At 36.5% G+C, this 27,874-nt stretch overlaps 1 protein-coding gene across 7 annotated transcripts; it reads left to right on the top strand.

Moving 5' to 3' along the window:
- On the top strand, positions 1-22,153 carry LOC133043765 (killer cell lectin-like receptor subfamily I member 1). Of its 7 annotated transcripts, XM_061124985.1 has the most exons (10): positions 1-134; positions 1,527-1,593; positions 2,494-2,776; positions 5,942-6,040; positions 6,186-6,254; positions 7,414-7,527; positions 15,333-15,484; positions 15,842-15,945; positions 16,457-16,488; positions 21,644-22,153. In XM_061124985.1, coding segments are annotated over exons 3-10 (777 nt in total). In that variant the 5' UTR covers positions 1-134; positions 1,527-1,593; positions 2,494-2,571; the 3' UTR covers positions 21,646-22,153. The 7 variants fall into 7 exon arrangements, 5 of the variants coding, with proteins under 5 accessions (XP_060980968.1, XP_060980966.1, XP_060980970.1 ...); XM_061124983.1 differs by lacking the exon at positions 21,644-22,153 and having other exon boundaries at positions 16,457-16,688; XM_061124984.1 differs by lacking the exon at positions 21,644-22,153 and having other exon boundaries at positions 10-130; positions 16,457-16,688.
- Positions 22,154-27,874: the final 5,721 nt, after the last annotated feature.

The raw sequence follows: 27,874 nt of genomic DNA, 5'->3' as shown, positions 1-27,874 counted from the left end.
ATTAGAATGGTTTTTAACCTAGAGTCTTCTCTAGATGTTCTTATACCAGATTATCTACTACATAACTAATTCCAACCTACAACAATTTTACATTATTTTGTCTCTGATTTTCTTACAAATTTATCTTCAAGTCAGTGAGTATGATTGCTTCCATTTATTTCCTTCTCTCAAGAAGTTAAAAATGTATATAATGATTAGCATTAATTTGAACTAGTAACTCAGAATGTATTAAATGATAGTTTAGGAAAAAATAGCTTTTGTAAAATTAAGTTGCATGCTTATTTCATAAACAATGGCATGGAGTATGATTCCAGCTATCTCTTCTATTTATTTTTTGTTTCTTTGTCTTGAAATTTTCCTGTTTTTTCATTTTTTCAACTACCTAGGCTCTTTTCTCCAGTAAATTTATTTAAAAAGCTATAATTTTCTCATTATTTTGAATTATTGGATCAGTAGATGTTTTCATTATTTGGTGTGGTACATAACAACAAATTAATTTCCAAAGGGTAAGATTTAGATTAACCTGAAGTCCTCGTAAATGTCTGTTTTCTTGCACATTGTGCAACTCTATGTGACTGCATTTGACTTAAATTTAGTGATTTTATTGGTAAAAATGTGTATCATTAGTATGTCAGTTCATATTTCTTTGGTTAGTGGTGAAATAAAAATCTTTTAGTGTGATTATTGGTGACAAAAAACTTTAGTAATAAAAATGGCATTTCTATAATTCAACTTAATTATTTTCCTCGTCTGTGTGAGATTAGAAAGTTGTAACTATTTACTTATCCTTTCATTATTAGCTTTATCGTCTCATGTCTTACATTTAACATTTTGATTTATCTGAAATTTGTTTCAGTATTGTAGTGAAATTAGTGATCTAAGTCTATGTAATGCTTCAGTGTTAACCAATAGTCCATCCTTCCAGTGATTATACCACTTTTAAACTTTTCTTAGACTGTGCTTATTTAATTACTTTTTCTTAATAACAATAGTCATTTTTCTTCCTCCTATGGTACAAAAATGTAGTTTAATTGCACCAAATATTTAAACAGCTACATTCTTACAACACCAATATATTCTTCAATTAAATATCATTTTTGCTATCATTGAGCAAAGCTTTCAGGAAACAATTTAAGGAAGTATAAAAATTTTTAATTAAAAAATTGTACCCCATTTTTTTTTCTGAAATTTACTCTTAAAATAGCCAAGGATGTAGAAAATATCCTAAGTATAAAGTTATTTGTTTTTTAACATTTTTAAATTCTCAAAATTTCACCTTTAAGTTGCTTTTATCACATGTTCTTTAATTTTCAGTAAAATGAAAACAATGCAAACCTGCCAAAACTGTACCTAAAAGTAATCAATGCAAATCTATTACTTTGCTTTAGGTATCAATATTTGTTACATTAAATAGTTAAAGGTGTACTAGAGTATCAATATATTAATGTGAAATATTAACTTATCTCACAACTCACTTTATTACAAGCATGTCTGCTAATAACTGTTTTTTGTTTTCTGTTTTCCAGCTTAACTCTTAGTAAAGTATACGGGAAAAAAAATCTGTGCTGTATAACTTTGGATGTTTAAAAAATTGTAAGATAAATTGCTAAAAGTAGAATTGTTTCAAAGCTTGCATAATTTATGTTTTGTAAATATTGATAAATAATTTTGTATTCACAATCATTTGCTAATAAAAAAATATCTGTTAAGTTATCTAGTGTTTTCACAGGTAAAAGTTATTTTATTCTTTCAATTAGCATTTTTTATTTATTAATGAATTTGAAGACAATATTTTTTAAATTTTATATTTTACCTTTTTATTTCTTTTGTTCATTTTTGGTGGTTCATTGGCATTGTCTCATTAATTTAGATGGTCCATGTGCTTGCTTCTGCTTGTGTGTGTAAGTGGATAGGTAAATATGACCTGGTTAAGTAGGAAAAAGATGGTAGGCAGGCAGATTGAGAGATTCATTGATATTTTACAAATGTAAGATTTACCCAGTTCCTGAGAGAGTTTTTCCTATATTAAGAATCTTCTGAATAATGGATTATTTTGGCGATACAACAATCTTTATGTCAACTTGATTTTAGATTAAAAAGCTTTAATATTAAATTTAAATAATAAGTTCTTTGTTAATGTCCTTGTGTTTTAATCATAGTCTACACATGGTTAACATTATTCATTACATAAAAATTATTGAGAAGCAAATATATATATACTTTACTCATTTCAAAAAATGATTAAAAGAAGAAATGAAATGTATAATCATATTGAAGGAAAATGGAATCATTCTTCTAAATAAGGATTGCAACATTGGGAGAGAGATTTAGTCTCTCATTTGGTCCCTTTCTTACCCTTTTAATATTTCTTACCCTTTTAATGTTTCTTACCCTAAATGTTTACTTATACATCAGAATGAAATAACTTTTTCACTGTTTGGTCTGATAACAATGACCACTTAACTCTTTTCCTCACATTTGTCTATTGCATAGATACTAAAGAGAAAGATATCAAGATTGAGCTAAAGGAATCCAAGTCTTTTCAGGAAAAAAAAAAAAAAGCTTAAGAATATGCAAAACAAAGTTATTGTAGACAAGCAAGAGGTAACCCACACAGAACTGAAATTTCCCAGATCTCAACGGAAGCAAAAAAGACCCAAAACAAATGAGAGAAATGTTGTATCAAATGAGCAGCAAGCAAGACACATGGAACTGAAATCACCCAGATTTTCTCTCTTTCAGTATAGAAAATGGTTGTTTAGGGAAAAAAGAAAAGGTATAATATTACATTTTGTTATTCACTAGATCTCAGTTCTTGCATTTAGATTACTTTTCTCAAAATCTTTATTAAATTGCCACATTACACTATTTATTTATCTTAAGGACTGTCCTTGATTATTTTAGGAGATTACTGTGGAATTGTCTCTTAAATAGTCCTTCACTATGTTCATTTCCTCTAAAATAGTACTGATCCAAATTCCAACACAATTGCATTACTTGTAAGAACTATTATATGAATTCTATTGCTTCTTTCGTGTGTTATTTTAAAAATAATTCTTGATGCCAGTCTTCAATTCAGTTCAGTCTAATAGTTTCACAATTATTTTTTTGAATTTGTACTGTGGGCCTGCTCTGGACAAAATGGTTCCTATAAAGGTTAGGAAGCAGTAATCACTTAATTTCAAAAAAATAACAAGAGTCTGTTAGCAGAGAGACAGACTACAGAAAGAAAAAGAATGTTTTGGAGGTTAAATTTTTTAAGACTCTACAATCATTTGGATATTGGAGGTAAAAGTGAGAAATTAGTAGAATAAGATAGCAAGGTTCCTAATTTAAGTGACTGAGTAGTTAATCATCCTAATCATTAAGAAAAATATTTAATTCAGTAAAAGTCAGATCATGTATGGCATTTGAATCATTTCTTAATCAGTTCAGAGGACAATATCCATAATGAAATGGGATTTGAAAGGTTGAATCTCTAAAAAGAAGATGGAAATGGGCAGGAAAGACTTATGTGAGTAGATAGGACTGCAAATAGAGATGATGTGAATGAAAAGTCTACCATACAAAAAGGCAACATGTAAGAATTAAGGAGAGGAAGACTCAAGAAAGGTACTTATGAAATGCATGTCCAGAGAGGAGAAAATAAACTATGTTTAATAAAGTGTAAGTGGAAAATTATTTCCTTAGATTTTTCAGTTGGGGTTTTTGTTTGATTATGGAGAAAAGCTTACAAGCTACAACTGAAAGTTAAGGGATCGAAAGAAGTTTAGTATAGGAATAAAAAGAGTCCAGAAAGCATTTTTACAATTTTCACTGATAATAACAACATAAGAGAAATGACAATGAAAAGTGGAAGACCTGAGCCAAGGCAAAGAATCCCTTGTCTCAAAATATTAGATTTTGAGAAATTTGAGCCCATGTATAGACTAAGCAGACAAAGTTTATAAAAAAGAGATGATGAAGAAGGGGCACGAAAAGATAATTTTCTCTTAGATAATAAATGCTCTAAGGGAGACTGGGTGGCATGGAATAAATAGGATGTGTAAAAGGTTTTAACTTGAGTCATAGAGAAATTTCTCATCTTCTGAAATAAAAAGAAGACAATGACAACAGGGTATGAATATATGAATATATACACACATGCATATGTACATAGAGATATAGGAGCGGACAAGTTAAAGAAATTCATAGCCTCAACTATTTTGGTAAAATGAGAGAAATATCTTGGTGTTTGGATAGAGCTTCTCCCAGACTTGATTTTTTTTTTTTTTTTTTTAGCTATCTGGAGGACTTTGGGCAGAAGTTGACCAAAACTAAGAGGATTGAATTTAGTATTTAGCTCCCTCATTGCTTAATCTCAAAACCTGAAAGTTTAAGTTTGACCCCTCCGCTCAAGTAGTGTGTTCAAGCTGAACCTGCTTCTCTTGGATTGAGATTCATATGTTTTCATTGAGATTACAGAGACAGACTCTCAAAAGTCTCACATCTTCCACTTTTCAATCCTTTCCTTATATTTCAAGCAAAATGATCATGACTTTTTAAACAAAGTTCCTACAAAATTTTCTATTGTTCTTAAAGTTAAAAAATAATGATAATCCTATAGTTCTACAGACTATCCCTCCATCTCCATTCCCTCTTTTACTGAGCTCCACTAGATTGTATTTCAGTTCCAAGCTTCCTGTCATTTAAAAGTATTTACAGAGATTGCCTCTCCAAGTTGAAGACACCCTCTCACCATCTCCCATGCTTCTCCTACTTTAAGGAATAATGAATTTTTATTTTCCTCCAATTTTAAGTACGATGCTGTTTTTTGACAGAAACATTTTCTATCATTATGCTGAAACTTGGTGCGTGCCTAGTTGCTCAGTTGTGTCCGACTTTTTGCTAACCCATGGACTGCAGCCCACCAGGCTCCTCTGTCCATGGGGATTCTCCAAGCAAGTATTGCCATGGAGTGGGTTGCCAGGCCCTCCTCCAGGGGATCTTCCCAACCAGGGTATCGAACCTAGGTCTCATACATTGTAGGGGGATTCTTTACTGTCTGAGCCATAAGGGAAGCCAGATCTTGGTGAACATGCCCATATATCTTTGTAAATATAACAACAGCTATTTCTTTCTTGACAAAAAACAATAGTGTGTTTTGTTATTTCCCCTTTGACTGATACACTGAATGACTGATTGGCTAATAAAAGAATGTTAATGCTCAATGGAATTTATAATTAATATTTTTATTTGCATGACAATATGCTCCCTGGTAGCTCAGCTGGTAAAGAATCCACCTGCAATGCAGGATACCCTGGTTCAATTTCTGGCTGCAAGTTCTCCTGGAGAAGGGATAGTCTACCCACTTCAGTATTCTTGGGCTTCCCTGGTGCCTCAGACAGTAAAGAATCTGCCTGCAATGCAGGAGACCTGGGTTTGATCCCTGGAAGACCCCTTGGAGAAGGGAATGGCAACTCACTCCAATATTCTTGCCTGGAGAATTCCCATGGACAGAGGAGCCTGGCAGGCTACAGTCCATGGGGTCCCAAAGAGTTGGACATGACTAAGCACAGGACATTATTTTCTCTATCTAGATGTATTTCATTTCTGAGTTTGCTAGAAGAAAGTATATTTGTGGAGTGCTCAGAGTTAATAATTTATAAAATCATAGGCAAAGGAGGCTCAAAGATGATGGTGGAGGTGGTTCAGGTGACATGCCTGGAGCCTCAAACAGGATAAGAAGTGAGATCAAGTAGAAGCTATTAGGGATGAAATATGAGTATGGAGAAATTAGAGTCCCCCATGTGCTAAGAAATGGTTTTATTCAGCATGAACACATTCAAGAATTTAAAAAATGGATAATTCCCTCTGAGAGTGAAACATACTGGTGTTCAGTTTTATATTTGATGTTTTCTGGGAAATGATGAAGCTTCATCATTGTTTATGTTTCCTTTAGTTTCACACCACCGATCTACAAAGTGGCAAGTGATAGCTTGGAGTCTAGGGATCTTGTGTGTGGTCCTGATAATAACACTGCGTGTCTTGCTTGCAAACTGTAAGTAATTGAGAAAATATCTGTTCTTATTACAATCAGTATATCAGCAACATGTTTCAATGATTTGAAATCAGGACTGAATTTTTACATTGTCTTAACATTTTATCCTAAAGAGAACTAATTACTATCATGATTTTTGCCATAGTATTTTCTGGCAGAGAAGACCAGAACCAAAAAATATCAACTATTCCCACTCTATCTTCTAAAAATGGTGGTGAGTATTCTCTCTGTTCAGTCTAATTCTAATACTGATTACTGGGGCTAAAGAGTTTATTTTCCTGACATCCACAAAACTTTAATCAATCTGATAGAAAAATATCATGTTATAGAATGTTGTTTTTCATTAAGGAAAAATTAACATTGGGCAAAAAAAGAAAGATGATAAAGGAAAATGTGAAAATACTCAAGTATTATGTGTGTAAGTATTGTTTGTGATTTGGTTCTTATTAGGAGAAAAAAGGGATTTAAACCATATTGAGGTGAGGGTGTGAGAAATGGGTGAAGAATGTCTAAAATGTAGAAAGAAAACAAGGGAAAAGCCAGGGAGTTGTGCCTCTCTAGCAATTTTTCTTTCTCGCTTTCTCTGATGGAGATGATTTAGCATTTTTGAAATTACAAGCATATATATTTTACATTAATATTTATTGTACATCCAGATTCAGTGGCCATGATATAGAAAGTTGTTTTTAGTTTTCTCTCTTTTTCGCATATTGCAAGTTTACTCCAATCCTTATCAGTAAATTCAGCACTCATAAAGAAAAAGATATATCTATTCCTAATTGAGCCCGTCTTTCCAGGAAGTTGGGATTTTTCCCCTCTGTTATCCTTTTGGGGAAATCATTGCATTTTAATGAACAGAGTTGGATTTTCAGGAACGATGTATTTGCCAAGAAACAAAGTATCTTTCCACACACACACAAAAACAGAAGGATAGGGCTCCTATATCAACCAAAAGCATTCCCCATGAGTATTATCCATGAACATTCCTTCAAAGCAGTTAAAAAGAAAAGAAAAATTATGACAATAATGGGGTAATTTATGCATTACATGAAAATAATTTGGCTTAGCATTCTCCAAGAAATTAAAGACAAACATTTATGAAAGGAGAAAGTTTAAGTATGAAAAAGATGGAAGAAAGAACAAATTTCAAGTTTTATTAAAAATAAATTGTCTGAATAAAAAGGGAACATCCCAATAGATTCAATAAACAGGAGACTAAACAACATAGCTGTTAGTTTTTATTAAAGTAAATTATTGTTTTAGAACCTGCTTGATGGCATTTAGAAAAAATAAAATCTATAAATGCCAAATATTAGCCATTCATATGGCTTGTGTTTTTATTTTCCTTTCATTTACCTAATTTGAAAATTCAGTTCAGTTCAGTGGCTCAGTCGTGTCCGACTCTTTGCGACCCCATGGACAGCAGGACACCAGTCTTCCCTGTCCATCACCAATTCCCGGAGTTTACTCAAACTCATGTCCATTGAGTAAGTAATGCCATCCAACCATCTCATCCTCTGTTGTCCCCGTCTCCTCCTGCCTTCAATCTTTCCCAGCACTAGGGTCTTTGCAAATTAGTCAGTTCTTCGCACCAGGTGGCCAAAGTATTGGAGCTTCAGCTTCAGCATCAGTCCTTCCAATGAATATTCAGGACTAATTTCCCTTAGGATGGACTGGTTGGATCTCCCTGAAGTCCAAGTGACTCTCAAGAGCCTTCTCCAATAGCACAGTTCAAAGCATCAATTCTTCAGCCCTCAGCTTTCTTTATAGTCCAACTCTCACATCCATACAAGACTACTGGAAAAACCATAGCTTTGACTAGACAGACCTTTGTCAGCAAAGTAATGTCTCTGCTTTTTAATATGCTGTCTAGGTTGGCCACAACTTTTCTTTCAAGGAGCAAGCACCTTCTAATTTCATGGCTGCAATCACCATCTGCAGTGATTTTGGAGTCCCAAAAGATAAAGCCTCTCACTGTTTTCACTGTTTTCCCATCTATTTGTCATCAAGTGATGGGACCAGATGCCATGATTTTAGTTTTATGCATGTTGAGTTTTAAGCCAACTTTTTCATGCTCCTCTTTCACATTCATCAACAGGCTCTTTAGTTCTTCACATTCTGCCATAAGTGTGGTGTCATATGCATATCTGAGGTTATTGATAATTCTCAGAGTGATCTTGATTCCAGCTTGTGCTTCTTCCAGCCCAGCATTTCTCATGATGTACTCTGCATATAAGTTAAATAAGCAGGATGGCAATATACAGCCTTCACATACTCCTTTGCCTATTTGGAACCAGTCTGTTGTTCCATGTCCAGTTCTAACTGTTGCTTCCTGATCTGCATACAGATTTCTCAAGACGCAGGTCAGGTGGTCTGGTAAGCCTATCTCTTTCAGAATTTTTCACAGTTTGTTGTGATCCACACAGTCAAAGGCTTTGGCATAGTCAATAAAGTAGAAGTAGATATTTTTCTGGAACTCTCTTGCATTTTTGATGATCCAACAGATGTTGGCAATTTGATCTCTGGTTCCTCTGCCTTTTCTAAATCCTGCTTGAACATCTGGAAGTTCACAGTTCATGTACTGTTGAAGCCTGGCTTGGAGAATTTTGAGCATTATTTTACTATGGGTGTGAGATGAGTGCAATTGTGCAGTAGTTTGAGCATTTGGCATTTCCTTTCTTTGGGACTGGAATGAAAACTGACCTTTTTCAGTCCTGTGGCCACTGCTGAGTTTTCCAGATTTGCTGACATATTGAGTACAGCACTTTCACAGCATCATCTTTTAGGATTTGAAAGAGCTCTGCTGGAATTCCATCACCTCCACAAACTTTGTTTGTAGTGATGCTTCCTAAGGCCCATTTGACTTCACATTCCAGAATGTCTGGCTCTAGGTGATTGATCACACCATTGTGGTTATCTGGGTCATGAAGATCTTTTTTGTATAGTTCTTCTGTGTATTCTTGCCACCTCTTCTTAGTAGCTTCTGCTTCTGTTAGGTCCATACCATTTCTGTGCTTTATTGTGCCTACCTTTGCATGAAATGTTCTCTTGGTATCTCTAATTTTCTTGAAGAGATCTCTAGTCTTTCTCATTTTATTGTTTTCCTCTATTTCTTTGCATTGATCACTGAGGAAAGCTTTCTTATCTCTCCTTGCTATTCTTTGGAACTCTGCATTCAAATGGGTATATCTTTCCTTTTCTCCTTTTCTCTTCATTTTCCCAAAAATGACAGAATGATCTCTGTTCATTTCCAAGGCAAACCATTCAATATCACAGTAATCTAAGTCTATGCCCTGACCAGTAATGCTGAAGAAGCTGAATCTAAACAGCTCTATGAAGACCTACAGGACCTTCTAGAACTAATATCCAAAAAAGATGTCTTTTTTATTATAGGGGACTGGAATGAAAAAGTAGGAAGTCAAGAAATACCTGGAGTAGCAGGCAAATTTGTCCTTGGAGTACAGAGTGAAACAGGGCAAAGGCTAATATAGTTTTGCCAAGAGAACCCACTGTTCATCGCAAATACCCTCTTCCAACAACACAAGAAATGACTCTACACATAGACATCACCAGATGGTCAATACTGAAATCAGAATGATTATATTCTTTGCAACCAAAGTTGGAGAAGTTCTATACAGTCAGCAAAAACAAGACCGTGAGCTGACTGTGGCTCAGATCATGATCTCCTTATTGCCAAATTCAGACTTAAATTGACAAAAGTAGGGAAAACCACTAGACCATTCAGGTATGACCTAAATTAAATCCCTTATGATTATACAGTGGAATTGAGAAATAGATTCAGGGGATTAGATCTGATAGACAGAGTGCCTGAAGACCTATGGTTGGAAGTTTGTGACATTTTACAAGAAGACCATTCCCAATAAAAAGAAATGCAAAAAGGTTGTCTGAGGAGGCCTTACAAATAGCTGTGAAAAGAAGAGAAGCAAAAAGCAACGGAGAAAAGGAAAGATATACCCATTTGAATGCAGAGTTTGAAAATTAAAAGCAATCAAATAAAAATAATTAAGGAAATGCAAATTATGACCCCGATGGGTTACCATTACACAACCACTAAAATGGATTGAATTTGAAAAGACTGAGAGTAACAAGCTTTAGAAAGGATGTGGAGTTAACTGTACAGGCACAAATCCCCAGTAAGTCTACTCTTAGACATTTAGAAAAGAGAAATGAAGACTTATGGCCACATAAGTCATGTGAAAAAATATTTCTAGACACTTTTCTTATAACTGAAAGTTAAAAGCAATCCAAATGTAAATCACCAGATGAATGAACTGCCAAATTGTAGGTTAGTTATAGAATGGACTATTTAGTAATGAAAAGGAATGAAATCTCTATACTCACCACCCGAGTAAAACTCAGAAACACTGTGCTGAGTAAGGTAAGAAAGAATTGATACTGAATGATTCTGCTTATATGAATTGCTAAAAAGGTAATTTGTAAAAAATAATTTACAGTTATGTGTATCAGATCCCGGAGAAGGCAATGGCAACCCACTCCTGTATTCTTGCCTGGGAAATCCCATGGACAGAGGGGCCTGGTAGGCTGCAGTCCATGGGGTCGCTAGGAGTCGGACACGACTGAGCGACTTCACTTTCACTTTTCACTTTCATGCATTGGAGAAGGAAATAGCAACCCACTCCAGTGTTCTTGCCTGGAGGATCCCAGGGACGGGGGAGCCTGGTGGGCTGCCGTCTATGGGGTCGCACAGAGTCAGACACGACTGAAGTGACTTAGCAGCAGCAGCAGCAGCATATCAGATCCCGGGTTGCTTGGGTGAATAACCCTGTGGGGCATTAGTTGAAAAGTGACAGGAGTTAGCTTTTGATGTGATGGAAATATTCTAAATTTTAATTGGGGAGGAAGTTACAGAAGTATATTCGTTTTTCAAAACTAATCAAATTGTATACTTTAAAACAGTTTATTTTATTGTGTGTCAATTACAACTCAAGTTGACTTAAAAATAGCACATGCCTGTGTACTAAATTGCTTCAGTCATGTCCGACTATTTGTGACACTATGAACTTAGCCTACCAGACTCCTCTGTCCATAGGATTCTGCAGGCAAGAAAATTCCAGTGGGTTACTGTGCCCTTCTCTAGGGTATCTTCCCGACCCAGGGATGGGACCCAGAGATCAGGCACTGCAGGCAGATTGTTATTATTATTAGGGTAACCATCCCGAGAAGCCCTAGTGGTTCCTTTGGTATTACATAATGCCTTTCTTCAGGGCTTCCTAGGAGAAGAAGTTTCTATCCCTAGGTTGGGAAAATCCCTGCAGGAAGAAATGGCAACCCACTCTAGTATTCTTACCTGGGAAATCTCATGGACAGAGGAGCCTGGCAAGTGGGATACGACCAAACATGGAGGCACAATGCCTTTCTTTGTCACCATAATTTTGCCTTAAAGTCCATTTTGTCTGATAGAAGTATTGCTTTCCCCATATTCTTATTGTTTATGTTTGTATTTTTGGAAATATCTTTTTCCATCCCCTCACTTTCAGTTTGTGTATCTTTCACCCTGAAATGAATCTCTTGTAGGTAGCATATCACAGTTTTTTTTTTTTTTTTTATCCAAATGCTTACTTTTGATCAGAGCATTTAGTTCATTGACATGTAAGTAATAATCACCCAGGTAGCTCAAATGGTAAAGAATCAGCCTGCAATACGAGACCTGCGTTTGATCCTTGGGTTGAGAAGATTCCCTGGAGGAGAAAGTGGCAACCCCCTTCAGTTTTCTTGCTTGCAGAATCTCCATGGACAGAGGACCCTAGAAGGCTATATAGTCCATGGTCTCACAAAGAGTCAGACATGACTGAATGACTAAGCATGTTGATAGATATGTACTAATAACCATTTACATCTTTGTTTTCTGGTGGTTGTAGTTCTTTTATGTTCATTTCTTCTTTTGTTTCTCCTTTTGTGGTTTGCTGATTTTCTCTTTTAGTATACCTGATTTATCTTCTTTTTAGTTTTTGTGAATCTGTTGTATGTTTTGGATCTGTGGTTACCATGCAGTTCAAGTCTGTTAACTTACAGCTATATCTACTTGCTTTAAAAGGATAGGTATTCAAGTTCAAACACATTATAAAAGATATACATTTTTATATTTACCTCTCCCACATTTTGATGTCCTACTTTATAGTTTCATGATTATCCTTTCACTGTTTCTGGTAGTTGCAATCACTTTTGCATTTTTTTGATTCTTTTTTAATCTATAATCAGACTTAAGTGATCTTAGATTCTTTTATATATTTGCTTTTCCTATTGTGCTTTTTCTTTTCCTATAGGTTCTTGTTTCTTTTCTATTTAGAGACTGCCCTTCAATATTTTTTTTTTTTTTGTATAGGTTTAGTATCGCTGATTCTTTTGGTCTTTGCTTATTGGAGAAATTCATTATCTTTCCTTCTGTTCTAAATGATCATTTTGCTGAATAGAGTATCCTGGGTTTCAAGTTTTTTTCCCTTTCTGGTCTTTGAATATATCTTGCCACTTCCCTCTCATTTACTGTTGATAAATTACTGCAGAGAAAGCAGCTGACAGCCTCATGGGAGGCCCCTTGTAACTACCTCTTTGTATTTTTCCTTCTGCCTTTAGAATCCTTTCTTTTAACTTTTGCATTTTAATTTGGTATTTCTTGATGATGTGTTTGGTTTGATCGTGTTTGGGACCCTCTGTGCTTCCTCTTTCTTTTTTTAGATTTGGAAAGTTTTCAGCTATAACTTCTTCAAAACATTTTTGATCCCCTTCTCTCTCTCTTCTCCTTCTGGAAGCCCTTTTCTGTGTGGGTTGGCATGCTTTATAGTATCCTATAGATCTCATATGTTGCTTTTGTTTTGCTTTATTTGTCCTTATATCTGCTGTTCTGATTGAATTATTTCCATTTTTTCTATGTTCTGGGTCATTTATTCATTCTTTGTGTCATTTAGTTAGTTATCCGTTGCTTCTAGATTGCTTTTTAGCTCAGTAATTGAGTTATCTACTTTTGATTGGTTCTTCTTTATAGTTTCTAGTTCCTTTTTATAATGATCTACATTTCTGTTGATAACCTTTCTTAATTCAGTTAGTATTTTTACTATCACCTTCTGGAACTCAGGGTCTGGTGAGTTCTGTTTTACTATTTGTTCTTTCAGTGGATTTCTCTTGTTCTTTTAATTGAGAGTAGTTTCTTTGTCATTTCTTTTTATTGAAATTTCTCTGACTGTATTGAATTTAGGAGAAACAGTTGTGTATTGTGGTCTTGAAGGTTGGTTTTCATATGAGAGCAATCCTGTAAAAACTGTCTTTGTCCAGTGTCTTTGGTGTGAGGGCTGATTTTGATATGGAAGCCAGCTACTTCTATCCTCAGGGTATACTGGCCACTATCACTTTGCTAGGGTACGTGATTGACATTAGTGGTGTGAGGCGGGACTTCCTCTCTACTCAGTGGCTGTTGCTATCTGTCGGGTGCTGGATCTGCTCCAAGTAGAGTAAAAACCCTGAGGGACAGGCTCAATCAGCCTCCATCGCCCTTGAGTGCATGCCCTGACACAAAGCGGGGTGCTTGCTGAAGCAAGTGTGACCCATGTACTTACAGAAGACCTATGCACGACCTATGGAGGTGTCCATGGCTCCACTCAGAAGCAGCCTGGGCTTGCATTCCTTCCCCTGTTATGTTCATCCCAGATCTAGTGCAAGGCTATAGTGTGGAGAATGCTGAGGCTAGGGGTCAGGGCACTGTGGCTGCAGGAAGTGAGTTGGCTGTGCTGCTAGATCTGGGCTGTCTCTGTGGCATTCTTCTTCCAGGCCCTGCCTGCCACAGATCCAGCTCTGAACTGAGGTATGAAGTGGGTGGAGCTGGGGTGCTCTCAGCCGGGAGAGGAACCGCTGAGTGCTCCTGTGGGTGCTGAGAATGGCTGTCACTGCGCCCACCCGAAACACACCTCAGGCTCATCCAGATTGCCTCTGTGTAGTTATCAATCCTCTGTCACTACCTGTCTAAGGAGACTCAGTCTGAAGCCACTGAACACTCCTGCAGTACTGCCCGGCAGGTTTGCTGACAGTGGCTAGCATCACCCCACCCAGATCACTCTCTAGGCCTCCCAGTCTGTCCCTGCAGAGCTAGACAGAGTCTTTTCCCAGGGCCTGTTTGGCTGGATACCACACCAAACTATGGTGTGGAGTGAGCAGAACTGGGGTGATTACTACTTTGTATTGAAATGTGTGGCGATGCAGCAGTCACCAATGCAAGACTCTCCCCACCCTGACTGTTAGCCAACCAGCACACACACTGTCCTCATAAGTAGAGTCTAGGCTTTTAAAGCCCTCTGTCTGTCCCAGGAGTTTTCCGATCAGGCAATACGGCTTGTCTCCTCCACACAGGATCCAGGACTGGGATGCCCAGACTATGGCTTATCCTGCTTATTCCACAGGCTGAGGGTTCTTCTCTTCCCTTTCAGATCCCTCCCAGGGGTGCAAGGTCCTGAACTGATGCCCCCCTTTTTTCCCCATCCTACCAGGTTACAGTTTTCTTGCCATTTTGGTTTTATGGGAGTTCTTCTGCCAGTTTCCATTCAGTTTTTCATGAAAATTGCTCCATATGTAGGTGTGTTTTTGATGTGTTTGTGTGGGTAGATGAATTTCATGTCCTGCTCCTCTATCATCTTATCCTCCCTCAAGTATATGTTTTTGATGATTTTAAAGAGATTATTGAAAATGCAAATTATATGTTTATTAAATAGTTGAAATATGTTTTTAAAAATTACTTGCTGAATTTTATTCTGTATATTTAAAATCATTAATAATAACCATTTTTGACAAAAGTGGAGTAACTCATCAGTTACTTTCTGTATTTGTATCTTTATACATTGTTTAACCTCTTATTTTATTTTTAATATTTATTTATTTGGTTGCATCAGGTTTTAGTTGCAGTGAGTCGGATGAAACCCAGGCCCCTTGCATGGGGAGCAAGGAGTATTAGCCATTGGAGGACCAAAGAAGTCCCTGGTCTTTTAAATATGCATGTATAACTTTAATTACATCAAACAATCTTGTAATATTATTTGGAATGCATTTTCCTTATAGGTAAAATTTGATAGCAAATTTTAAGTAAAAATTCAATACATGAGCTAAATATTGTTGTTAGCTATGGTTTGTATAAAATTTGCCCAGGAATGTTACAAAAAATGCTCGTTTTGCTTTCTACCTAATATTCATCTGTATAACAAACACAAAGGTATAGGAATTGTGTTAGTAGTAGTGATTCATAGTACACATTAAATGTGTTTATATTTTCTAGAATGTTCCTGTGACCTTTGTTCCTCTCACTGGATTGGATTTGGAAATAGTTTTTACCATCTTTCCAGTAAAGCCGGAACCTGGGTGGAAAGCCATGCTGCCTGTGCAGAGCTGAATTCCCACCTTCTAAAGACTGATAATAAGGAAGAGCTGGTAGGATAGACACTTCTGTCTTTGTTTTTGTTGTTGGTGGTGTTATACTGTAACCATATTTGGTTTGAAAGCATTAGTGATTGACACCATAATTTGGGAAAACTGGAGATTCTCAAAAGTATATGATATTTTCTTTCTTTGACTCAATTTTCTTAGGGAGAGATTAGAGAAACTACTTTTTGAATGTTTAATACTAGAAGAAAATCACATTAACAAATGAAATATCTTGAGAAAAAAAAATCTTTTTAAAACTAAGTAAATGTATGCCACCCCTTGGGAGAACTTTAACCAATAACCTTTGAAAGGAGTGGATTATAATATGCATATTTTTCTGGTTTATAACTTTTTTCCTAATAGGAAATTTTATCACTGCTAGAAGCAAAAGGATGGATAGGTCTTCAAATCAATGAAAGCAGTGAATCCTGGTTATGGGAAGATGGCACCACAGTAAATGAAAGCCTGTAAGTACAGTAGTTTGATAACTGAACTTTTTTGTGTATATAGGGATGTTTGCATGTTATGTGTGTAGGGCACAGAAAGATCAGCCAAGAAAAATGAAGTTATTATGTTTTTTGAAAATCATCCTGTGAGATTTACTTGGGGGAAAATTGCCAGTTCCTTCTAAAAAAATCTCACCTTTAGGGACTTTACATTTTTAACTTTACTGGACTCAGGAGAAATTTGTGCATAGTTTTAGGCAAGCTTATAAATCTATAGACTTCTGTCGTATTTTTATTATTTGTCATTTGACTTATAATTCTACTTAAACAGGATAGGATTAGATATTATCTAATATTTTTGGTTACATTTTAATATTTTGTAATTAAAGACTATTAATATTCAGAGTTTTGTTCTTGCTTTGATTTGTTTAGTTTGTTCCTTTACTGTTTCTCATTTTGTTTTTGCTGATTTTAAGCATGCAAGTTGGCATTTGTAGATGTCACACCTTGCTTTACAATTTTTTTTTTGCAGATTAGAATTCCTGAAAATGGATCATGGCAGTTGTGCGTATATTGAAGGAAATTATGCTTATGTTGCTAACTGTTCATCTGGGAAATCTTACATCTGTGAGCTTACCATATAGCAGCCGAATTTTGCTAATACATATTTTTAGTGAATTTTAATTTATTAAAAAGTACAAAATATGTAGTTGCTTTTATAAAATGTTATAAATTATTACTAAAGCTTTTTTTTTTTTACTGTACACAGAATACTTTAGCTAAATTTTTTAATTTAAATGTATTTGAAGTGAAGACAATTTATCACCCAAATTCCTTGGGAGTAAGTATTTTCCCTATGAGAACTCATATTAATATTTTTTTGTTTAAAAAATTAACAAGCACCTTTTATGAACTAAAAAAAATTGTAAAAATTAAGGATACAAAAATAAAAAGGGCTTCTATATCAGTTAGGGTTCTGGCATGAAATAGACATCACTTAAGATTGTTCAAGAGGTTTACAGTGATGAGGACACTCACCATATTGGTGAGATTTAATGGAAAAACAAGAAATAGCAAGATCTATAGACCTCTCCTTGGGGGCAAGTCTTGGGGGCAAGCCAGAGTGCTTGTGTTCAAACACACTCCTGAAGAGCAGAGTCCAGGTTTCCCACAGTCCTTCCATCTGTCCCAGTAATTCTACCATTAGCCACAGGGGCTTGTTTCCCCCACAAAAGACTCCAAGACTGTCACACCCAATCTGTGGCCTGACCCATTCAATCCCAAGAGTGGGTCTCTGTCAGTATAATTTCCCTTTTCCTCTGAGTCCCCTCCAAGGTGCACCAGTCCTGACCCAAACACTTCTCTTCCCTTCCTACTTGATTACTTGTTTCTTTCCACTGTTTGGTTATGCAGGAGTCCTTTTGCCAGTTTCCAGTTAGGTTTCAGTGAGAATTGTTCCACATGTGGATGTATTTTTGACACATTAGTGAGGGGGCAGATGAACTTTATGGCCTCTTACTCCTCCATCTTAATCTGAAAAGTGTTAGTCACTCAGTTGTGTCCAACTCTTTGCAACCCCATGGACTCTAGTCCACCAGGCTCCTCTGTCCATGGGATTCTCCAGGCAAGAATACTGGAGTGGGTTGCCATTCCCTTCTCCAGGTCTTGATCTGAACCTACTTTATTTACTTGGAATACAGCATGCCTCCCTTTTGAACTATAAAATTTCTGCTGAAAAGCCAAATGATAATGTTATGAGAGTTCTCTTGTATATAACCAGTTGCTTTCCTCTTGCTGCATTTAGTATTCTCTCTTTACTTTTAATTTTTGCCACTATCATGATGTGTTTTTTGTGAATCCCTTTGAGTTCCTATTGTCTTTGATCTTCTGTGCTCCTGGACAGGGATATTTGCTCCCTTTTCCAGGTTAGGGAAGTTTTATGCTCTTATTTCTTCAAATGAGTTATCTGCCCCTTTCTATCTTCCATTTCCTTCTGGGTCTCTATGATGCAATTGTTTGTGTATTTGATATTGTCCCATACGTGTCTTAAACTGTCCTCAATTTTTAAAATTCTTTTTTCTTTATTCTGTTCAAGTCAAGCAATTTCCGCCATTCTCTGCCAGTTTGCTCATCTGTTCACTGGGGTCATCTAATCCGTTGCTGATTCCCCCACGTGTATTTTAAAATTTTAATTATTGAAATCTCCAGCTCTGTGTTTCTTCTGATATTTTCTAACTCTTTGCTAAAATCTGTGCTCACCCACTCTTCTCCCAAGTTCACTGAGCATCTCCATGATCATTTCCTTGAATTCTGTCAGATAGATCAGTTACCTTCACTTTGTTTCTTCTTCTTCTGTGATTTTACCTTGTTCCTTCATTTGAAACATCCTGTCTCCATCATTCTCTCTAATTCTCTATATTTGCTTCTCAGTGTTAGGTAGTTTGGACATGTTTCTGGTTCTTGGAGAAGTGGTCTTATGTAGGAGATGTCTTATGGGACCCAACAGAAGACTTCTCTGGTTACAGAGCCATATGCTCTAGGAGTGACTCTGTGTGAGATGCATAGGCCAACTAACTACTATGGGGACACTGGTAGATGTGGTTAGTCCCTGTCTTGTTGGTTATGTTTGCAGAAAACATTTTTCATGTTGTCATATTTTTTTTCACTTTTCCAATAGTATCTTTTTGATAGACACAAAGACTTTATTCCCCAGATTTATTGAGATATAATCAAAATATAATGTTAAGTCAAACATTTTGATTTGATAGATTTATATACTGCAGAATGACTGCCATCATTGCATTGACTAGTACCTCTGTCCTATCACAGAGGTATCTTTCTTTTTCATGGTAAAAATTTTCAAGATCTATTTTATTAGCAACTTCCAAGAATATATTACAATATTATTACTTTATTCATCATGCTGTACATTAGATCTCTAGAATTTGTTAATCTTACCACTGAAAGTTCATTCAGTTCAGTTCAGCCACTTGGTGATGTCCAACTCTTTGGACCCCATGGACTGCAGCATGCCAGTCTTCCCTGTCCATTGCCAGCTCCTGGAGCCTGCTCAAACTCATGTCCATTGAGTCAGTGATGCCATCCAACCATCTCATCCTCTGTTATTCCCTTCTCTTCTTGCCTTCAATCTTTCCCAGCATCAGGGTCTTTTCAAATGAGTTAGTTCTTTGAGTTAGGTGGCCAAAGTATTGGAGTTTCAGCTTCAGCATCAGTCTTTCCAATGAATATTCAGGGCTGATTTCCTTTAGAATGCACTGGTTGGATCTCCTTGCAGTCCAAGGGACTCTCAAGAGTCTTCTCCAACACCACAGTTCAAAAGCATTAATTCCTCGGCCTTCAGCTTTCTTATAGTCCAACTCTCACATCCATTCAAGACTACTGGAAAAACCATAGCTTTGACTAGACAGAACTTTGTTGGCAAAGTAATGTCTCTACTTTTTAATATGCTGTCTAGATTTGTCATAGCTTTTTTTCCAAGGAGTAAGCATCTTTTAATTTCATGGCTGCAGTCATCATCTTCAGTGATTTTGGAGCACAAGAAAATAAAGTCTCTCACTGTTTCCACTGTTTCCCTATCTATTTGCCATGAAGTGATGGGACTGAATGCCATGATTTTAGCTTTCTAAATGTGGAGTTTTAAGCCAATTTTTTAACTCTCCTCTTTCAGTTTCATCAAGAGGCTCTTTAGTTCTTCACTTTCTGCCATAAGGGTGCTGTCATCTGTGTCAGTCAGTCAGTCAATTCAGTCGCTCAGGTGTGTCCGACTCTTTGTGACCCAATGAACCATGCACACCAGGCCTCCCTGTCCATCACCAACTCCCGGAGTTCACCCAAACCCATGTCCATTGTGTCAGTGATGCCATCCAACCATCTCATTCTCTGTCGACCCCTTCTCCTCCTGCTCTCAAGTTTCCCCAGCATCAGGGTGTTTTCAAATGAGTCAGCTCTCCACATCAGGTGGCCAAAGTATTGGAGTTTCAGCTTCAACATCAGTCCTTCCAATGAACACCCAGGACTGATCTCCTTTAGGATGGACTGGTTGGATCTCCTTGCAGTCCAAGGGACTCTCAAGAGTCTTTACCAACATTATAGTTCAAAAGCATCAATTCTTCTGCACTCAGCTTTCTTTATAGTCCAACTCTCACATCCATTCATGACTACTGGAAAAACCATAGCCTTGACTAGATGGACCTTTGTTGACAAAGTAATGTCTCTGCTTTTTAATATGCTGTCTAGGTTGGTCATAACTTTCCTTCCAAGGAGTAAGTGTCTTTTAATTTCATGGCTGCAATCACCATCCACAGTGATTTTGAAGCCCAGAAAAATAAAGTCAGCCACTGTTTCCACTGTTTCCCCATCTATCTGCCATGAAGTGATGGGACTGGATGCCATCATTTTAGTTTTCTGAATGTTGAGCTTTAAGCCAACTTTTTCACTCTCCTCTTTCATTTTCATCAAGAGGTTCTTTAGTTCTTCTTCACCTTCTGCCATAATGGTGGTGTCTTCTCCATATCTGAGGTTATTGATATTTGTCCCGGCAATCTTGATTCCAGCTTGTGCTTCCTCCAGCCCAGGGTTTCTCATGATGTACTCTGTATATAAGTTAAATAGGGTGACAATATACAGCCTTGACGTGCTCCTTTTCCTATTTGGAACCTGTCTGTTGTTCCATGTCCAGTTCTAACTGTTGCTTCCTGACCTGCATACAGATTTCTCAAGAGGCAGGTCATCTGTGTATCTGAGGTTATTGATATTTCTTCCAGCAATCTTGATTCCAGCTTGTGCTTCACCCAGCCCAGCATTTCATTACCTTTGACTAATATCTCCCTACCTCACTCCAAGTCACTGGTAACTATCACTTCTCTCTCTGTTTCTCAGAATTTGACTTCTCCAGATTCCACACATATTTGATATCATGTAATATTTGTCTATGTCTTTCTGACTAATTTCAATATCAAACTGTCTAGTGTTGCTTTCAGAATGTATAGTTTTGTATTTACCATGCCAAATTCTCTCTTACCATTCTTCAGCTTTATAAGTAAAATGCCCATTCTTGGCTCTTTGCCCTACTATACAATTTTTAGAAATACCTGGTTTAGTTCTTGAAAAAAATTAATAATAGGATGTTATTTTAGTTATACTAAATGTTTATAACACTTTGGGCAGAGTTTGCCAATTAGTAATGTAAGTAAATATTTCAGAGAATTGGTAAGATATTTCACCATCAATTTAGGTCTTCTTCAGTCATTTTCAATAAAACTTCATAATTCTTTACATAGTAATTGTGTTTGTCTTTCATAAGATTTATCCTAGGTATTTAATTTTTTCCTTAATGTAAATGACATCATTTGTTAAATTTATACTGGAAGTGCAACACTTATAAAGAAAATAGAACAGACAATTAATGTATAACTTGTCTAATTTTCACAAAATAAATATACCTGTTGTGGGATACATTGTGTTGCCCCCAGAATATAATTTGAAGTGTTAACTCCATATTTCCAAATGTGACCTCATTTGGAAATAGATCTTGATATGTGATCTAGTTAAAGCTAGTTCTTTTTTTAGAGATAAGCCTAGAAAATTGTGCTCAGGTGTCAGCCCTGCTCACAACCTTATTTTGAACTTCTACCTTCCAGACCTGTGAAAAACAAAATCTGTTTTTTCAAGATATTCAAATTGTGCTACTTTGTTACAGAAGCCCTAGGAAACAAGTACTACATTGATGTAACCAGCACCCAGATAATTGAATGATATTCCAAGTACCTGAGAAATGCCTCTTGGACATTGTCTCCAGGAATAACTCCTCATCTTCATTAACAGCTATCCATTCCACATCATTATTCTTTTTGGGAATAAATCCCCACTACAGTACATTTTGTCCTAATTTATAATAGCAGAGATTAGATTTACCTGGTTTTAGACTGTATGAATAAATGGAATCTTATAGACTAAACTATTTGTGTCACTTTTTCCCCTCAAAATTGTTTGTGATATTAATCTACAATGACATGAACAGTTTAAATAAAAGAGATACCATAAAGAGATATTCAGCCTCAGAAAGACTAGGAAAATGTAAATTTAAATAATTCAAGAAAATCCTTTCTGTTGGTGAAGGCTTTATTGGTAAGATATCTCTTACATCCTTAAACTAAGATGATGAACTATTATCTTGACCTTTTGTTAAAAATAAATAGCTAGGTTGTAGTTCTTACCCTAGTTTTCGTTTCTTCAAATTTGTTTGAGTGCCAAACAGATATTGTTTTCAAAAGGAATAGCAAGTAATTTGTAAAGATATAAGAGAGGTAAGATTTATTTCATTCTGCTGTAGTGGCAATGTTTTGAGAAAATTCAAGTTGCATATACTTTTCGAAATTAAGCTTAATCTGATGCTTTATTTGCAAAGGAGAAATCTACTACAATGAAACTAGTAATTTTATGCATATCTGTTTTGAGTGGTTATATTCAAGAAGCATTCATAGGGCAACAATAAAGATGAGGGAAGGGTCACATTTCAAATGAGCCCCTAGGAAAGCCCTTCTTATTCACTAGCACACACTAAATTAAAAAAAAAAAAAAAAAATAGATCCAGAGGACTTAAAACTGGATAAGAAATCGGTATTGAGATATAATCTAAGGTTTTTAAAAGAATCTGTTTTTTTTTTTTTAAATAATCTTCACCACTAGAGATGCTCTGAAGGTTCAGTTTGTCATGAAAAAATTTCCCCAAATTTAAAAATAGTTTAAAATTTATTATACAGTATTGATTGACTTCACTTTTTGGTAGATTGCCTGGTTGAGATCACAAGATGGCTATGGATGGCATGAATATTGTATTCTCATAGTTTTAGTGCCAATAAAAATAATAACTCAAATTCAATAGTTCCTGTAAAGACCGAAGCTTAACCAGATTAAGAGGCAGGCACCAAAACAGTAATGGAGACCAGGGAATGCAATACACTGATTGATTCTAATTATTCCTCTGTCCATGGCCAGGCACAAATACTGGAGTGGGTTGCCATTTCCTTCTCCAGGGCATTTTCCTGACCCAGGGATTGAATCCTGGTCTCCTATACTGCAGTAAGATTCTTCACCATTTGAGCCACCTGAGAAGCCCCAAACCACCACCACAAGGAAGATAAAAATGAGTGGAGATTCTCTGAATCCTGGCACATGTAATAGGTTTAAACAAGTAAATATCTCACTTGGAATATGATATGAGTTAGTCACTCAGTCGTGTCTGACTCTTGTGACATCATGGACTGTAGCCTGCCAGACTCCTCTGTCCATAAGATTTTCCCAGCAAGAATACTGGAATAGATAGCCATTCCCTTCTTCAGAATATCTTCCTGACCCAGGAATCAAACCTAGGTCTCCCCACTGCAGGCAGATTCTTTACCAACTGAGTCACCAGGGACATGACATACAAGGTAACATATTCACAGGTTCAGGGATGAGGATGTGAACGTCTTTGAGGGCCCTTTATACACTATCTCCCACAGTCTTCCATTCCTTGAAGGAGGAATTTGGAATTCTACATTATGGCCTGTTTCTCTCCCTGGGCAAATTCTCTGAGCACTGCTCTGATGCTGGGAGTGAGTGCATGACGTGTTCCTCTTATGTGACCATCTCGCTCTAGGAGCTGAGTATTTGGCAGATGTAAATAAAAGTTTAAGTCGCTCATGCATGTCTGACTCTTTGCAACCTCATGAACTATACAGTTCATTGAATTCTTAGGTCAGAATGTTGGAGTGGGTAGCCTTTCCATTTTCCAGGGGATCGTCCCAAGCCAGGAGTTGAACCCAGGTCTCCCACATTGCAGGTGGATTCTTTACCAGCTGAGCCATAAGGGAAGCCCAAGAATACTGGAGTGGGTAGCCTGCCCCTTCTCCAGGGGATCTTCCCCACTCAGGAATCGAACTGGGGTCTCCTGCATTTGCAGGCAGATTCTTTTTTTTTTTTTTTTTAACCAACTCAGCTATCAGGGAAACCCAGATGGAAGAAGGCAGCATTGGCTGCTTGTATGAGTAACTGTTGTTTAGTTGCTAAGTCATGTCCAACTCTCTATGGCCCCATAGACTGTAGCCTGCCAGGCTCCTCTATCCATGGGATTTTCCAGGCAAGAGCCCAGGAGTGGATCGCCATTTCCTTTTCCAGGGGATCTTCCCAACCTAAGAATCACATCCACATCTCCTGCATTGTCAAGTGGATTCTGTACCACTGAACCACCAGGGAAGCCTTGTATTAGGGATTACTTCTCTGCATTTCCCTAATTTCTCTACAGTCATTTTAATGAAGTATTAATAAGAGCTGTACTGGAGCAAATGTCCAAACAGATGGGACAAACTATACTCTTTCTTGCAAGCTTCACCAAATTTAAGGAAGATTATAGTTTTTATTCATTGATTTACTACAGTCTGGAGGGTTGCAAAGAGTCGGACATGACAGAATCAACTTGGCACAGCATAGCAACAAATATTTCTTGAGCCTCTCCTTTGTGTCTGTCACTCTTCGAGGGCCTGAGGCTGCATAAATGGACAAAACAAAGAAAAGTCACTGTCCACACGGACTGACGTTAAAGTGGAAAAATGACAAAGACAGTGAAGAAGTAAATTATATACAATAAGTGATCATGATGATAATAAGCAAAATAAAGCAGTGAAGGCTATTATGCAGTGTCAAAGAATTGGATATCTAAATAAAGAAATCATGAAAGGCCTTGGCTCATTCTGACATCATTATATTTTTGCTTTGAGAATCAACTTAATGATCTAACTGTTCTCATTCTCTTGGTTGAAGGTGTTTCTCCATCCTTACTGTTATAAAATGCCTTTTCCACAGTATAATTACTCTTTATCAATCAAATGCATAATAGATTGGCAGGACTGTAATTTCTGTATTAAAAAAGCTAGATAGCTTACTGATGCTATCAAAGGATAGGAAAAAAAAAAAAAAAAAAACATTACAATGAAGGGTAGAAAGAAGGGTAAGGGGAACCTGGGGTGCATTAAGAGTATATAAAATAGCCCTGACAAAAATGTAGCATGTGTGGAAATGTTTGTGTGTGTGTGTGATACTTAAGGTTAAACAAATGAAAGAAGATTAAGTATATTTCTGATAAGACAGGACAGGTTTAAAGATATTCTGTTGGTGGCTCAGAGCTTAAGGCGTCTGCCTGCAATGTGGGAGACCTAGCTTCGATCCCTGGGTTGGGAAGATCCCCTGGAGAAGGAAATGGCAACCCACTCCAGTATTCTTGCCTGGAGAATCCCATGGACGGAGGAGCCTGGTGGGCTACAGTCCACTGGGTCGCAAAGAGTTGGACACGACTGAGCGACTTCACTTTCACTTTCGCTTTTGCTTTCAAATTATGGTGGGGGTAATGAAGATAATGGTGACCTCCCTCAAAAGATCCCATGCATGTACTTGGGTAAAGCGTCTGCCTACAATACGGGAGACCCAGTTCGAACCCTGGGTCAGGAAGATTCCCTGGAGAAGGAAATGACAGCCCACTCCAGTATTCTTGCCTGGAAAATCCCATGGACTGAGGATCCTGGTAGGCTACAGTCCATGGGGTCGCAAAGAGTCAGACACGATTGGATGACTTCACGTACTGAACTTACTTATTTTCTGTTAATGTTTTTCATAAGCTCTATCAAGTAACACCACACCAAAAATAATATTGCTTGGCTCTTAGATGCTATGAAAAATTGAATTGAGAGGTGGTGTAACTCCTACACTCAGGAAGCACCGTACAAGTGAAATATGACCGATAGAATTAAATACACAAAGAAACTAGTAACAGAACACAGAAAGATGACTGCGTGTGAGTGGGTGAAGTGTGTAGCAGTTGACTCTGCTCACACCTGTAGCTACGCAGGAAGCTCTAGCTCGGCGAGGCTGTGGTGGACACTGTGGCTTCCAGGGGAGATGGCACTCAGCCTGTGAGGTCAACATGGGTGGAGGTGCTGTTCTCTATGTGGCTGAAACAGTGGCCTTTTCCCTGTAAACATATTAACATCTCTTAACAAAGGAAATACTACAAAGTGGGTGAAATGAGGACGTTTTCAGGGAAATAAAGTGAAGAAGACATTAGTAGAGAAAGTGAGACTGGTCTTAAGATATTCACAGATATTCTAGAAAAGAGAAAGACTACACTTTAATACTTAAAAGCATACAAAACCTATCCATTCATACACATGTGAAGGCAAATTTAAAGCATAGGAATTATATTAATATTGATTGTATCAGAATTCAGTTACTTTTTTATTAATACTAGAAATAATATTAGTACCCCTGAATTAATGGTTACATTCACATGCACAAATGTAAAATTTGGTATTATGAGTTACCAAATGTAAAATTTGGTATTACAAAATAGATATGCCAGTAAGAATTTTGAACCTAATTGCAAGTTAATGACTAAAAGTGACTTTAAGAATCTTGCAAATATTGAAAATCTTATTCCACCAAGGAATGACTTCTTTAAAACTGTAATTATTTTACTAAACATTGTAAACAGTGTGTGTATACTAAGGTCTGTTAGTCCATACAGAGTGGATTACCTCCCCATTTTTTTTCTGGTTGAAAGTGATGCACTTTAAAAGTATTTGTGTTTTTAAGTAGCATTTCAATTATAGACCAAAGAATTATATTTTATAAACTTGGACTTTACACACAAGGATAAGACTTATGGAATATTAGTATATAAAAAAGCAACTTACTTTACTGAATATTTGTATTTAATTCTGTGTTTAATGTTTAGATCTTTGTTTTGATTCCAATTTTTTGAAAACAGATTTGTCAAAATTCCTGTTGCCTTAGGTAAGTGAAGGTCTTAGAAGTCCAAAATCAACTACAGATTCACTGAGAAAGAAATAGAAAATACAAGACTACATTCCTGAAAGTTTGGACTAGCTAAGTTTTAAAAATATGTAGAACAAACCTCTGATCCACTACTGTAGACACTGGCATTTCAGTTTGTAGGACTGTGTGAACTTGGGAAGTTGGGAAAAGTTTAGAGTTTTCAAAGATTAATACTAAAGTTCAAAAATGTAAAAGAATAATATATGTCAGTATAAGTTCAGAATAAAATTGCAAAGTGTTCTATTCTCTCATAAATGTAGAGCAAATTTTTGCATGCCTTTTAATTACTATGTTAGAACCCAGTAAAATTGGAGATTTAATTAATGAAAATCAGCTGTATTTATTTATCAGTTGGAGAGAATCTTATTACTGGAAATTTATTTACTTAGAGATGCTTATTGAAAAAGAAAATATTCATTATTAAAATACATTTTGTTACAGGGCTAAGAATTTTTAGACCTGAAAAATAAATATTGTGTTGTTGTTTAGTCACTAAGCCATGTCTGACTGTTTTTTGTGGACTGTAGCCTGCCAGGCTCCTCTATCCATGAGATTCTCCAGAAAAGAATACTGGAGTGGGTTGCCATTTCCTTTTCCAGAGAATATTCCCAACCCAGGGATGGAACCCTAGACTCCTACATTGGCAGGAAGATCATTTACCATTGAGTGACTAGTGAAGCCCATTAAAAATAAATATTATATTAATCTAAATGCTCAGATTGCGAGTAGCTTTTGTTAGGAATTTTCTGTTTGCTACTTTTCCTCAAGAAATATTCCAAGGATTTTAGCAGGTTTAAATTGGGGCATACAGTTGTCACTTAGCATCCCTGGGGGATTGGTTCCAGGAACCCTATGGATACCAAATTCTGCAGATGCTCAAGCCCTTTATATAAAATTGTATAGCATTTGCATATAATCTCAGCACATCCTACATATACTTTAAATCATTTCTATATTACTTATGATACCTGATTCAATGCACATGCTGTATAAATAGTTTAAGTACAATGTGGAAAGTGAAAGTGTTAGTCACTCAGTCATGTCCCACTCTTTGTGACTCCAT

The sequence above is a fragment of the Dama dama genome, chromosome 22 (assembly GCF_033118175.1).
Source record: "Dama dama isolate Ldn47 chromosome 22, ASM3311817v1, whole genome shotgun sequence".
NCBI lineage: Eukaryota > Metazoa > Chordata > Mammalia > Artiodactyla > Cervidae > Dama > Dama dama.
The sequence above is the reverse complement of the archived record's forward strand: the minus strand, read 5'-3'. Positions and strand labels throughout refer to the sequence as shown.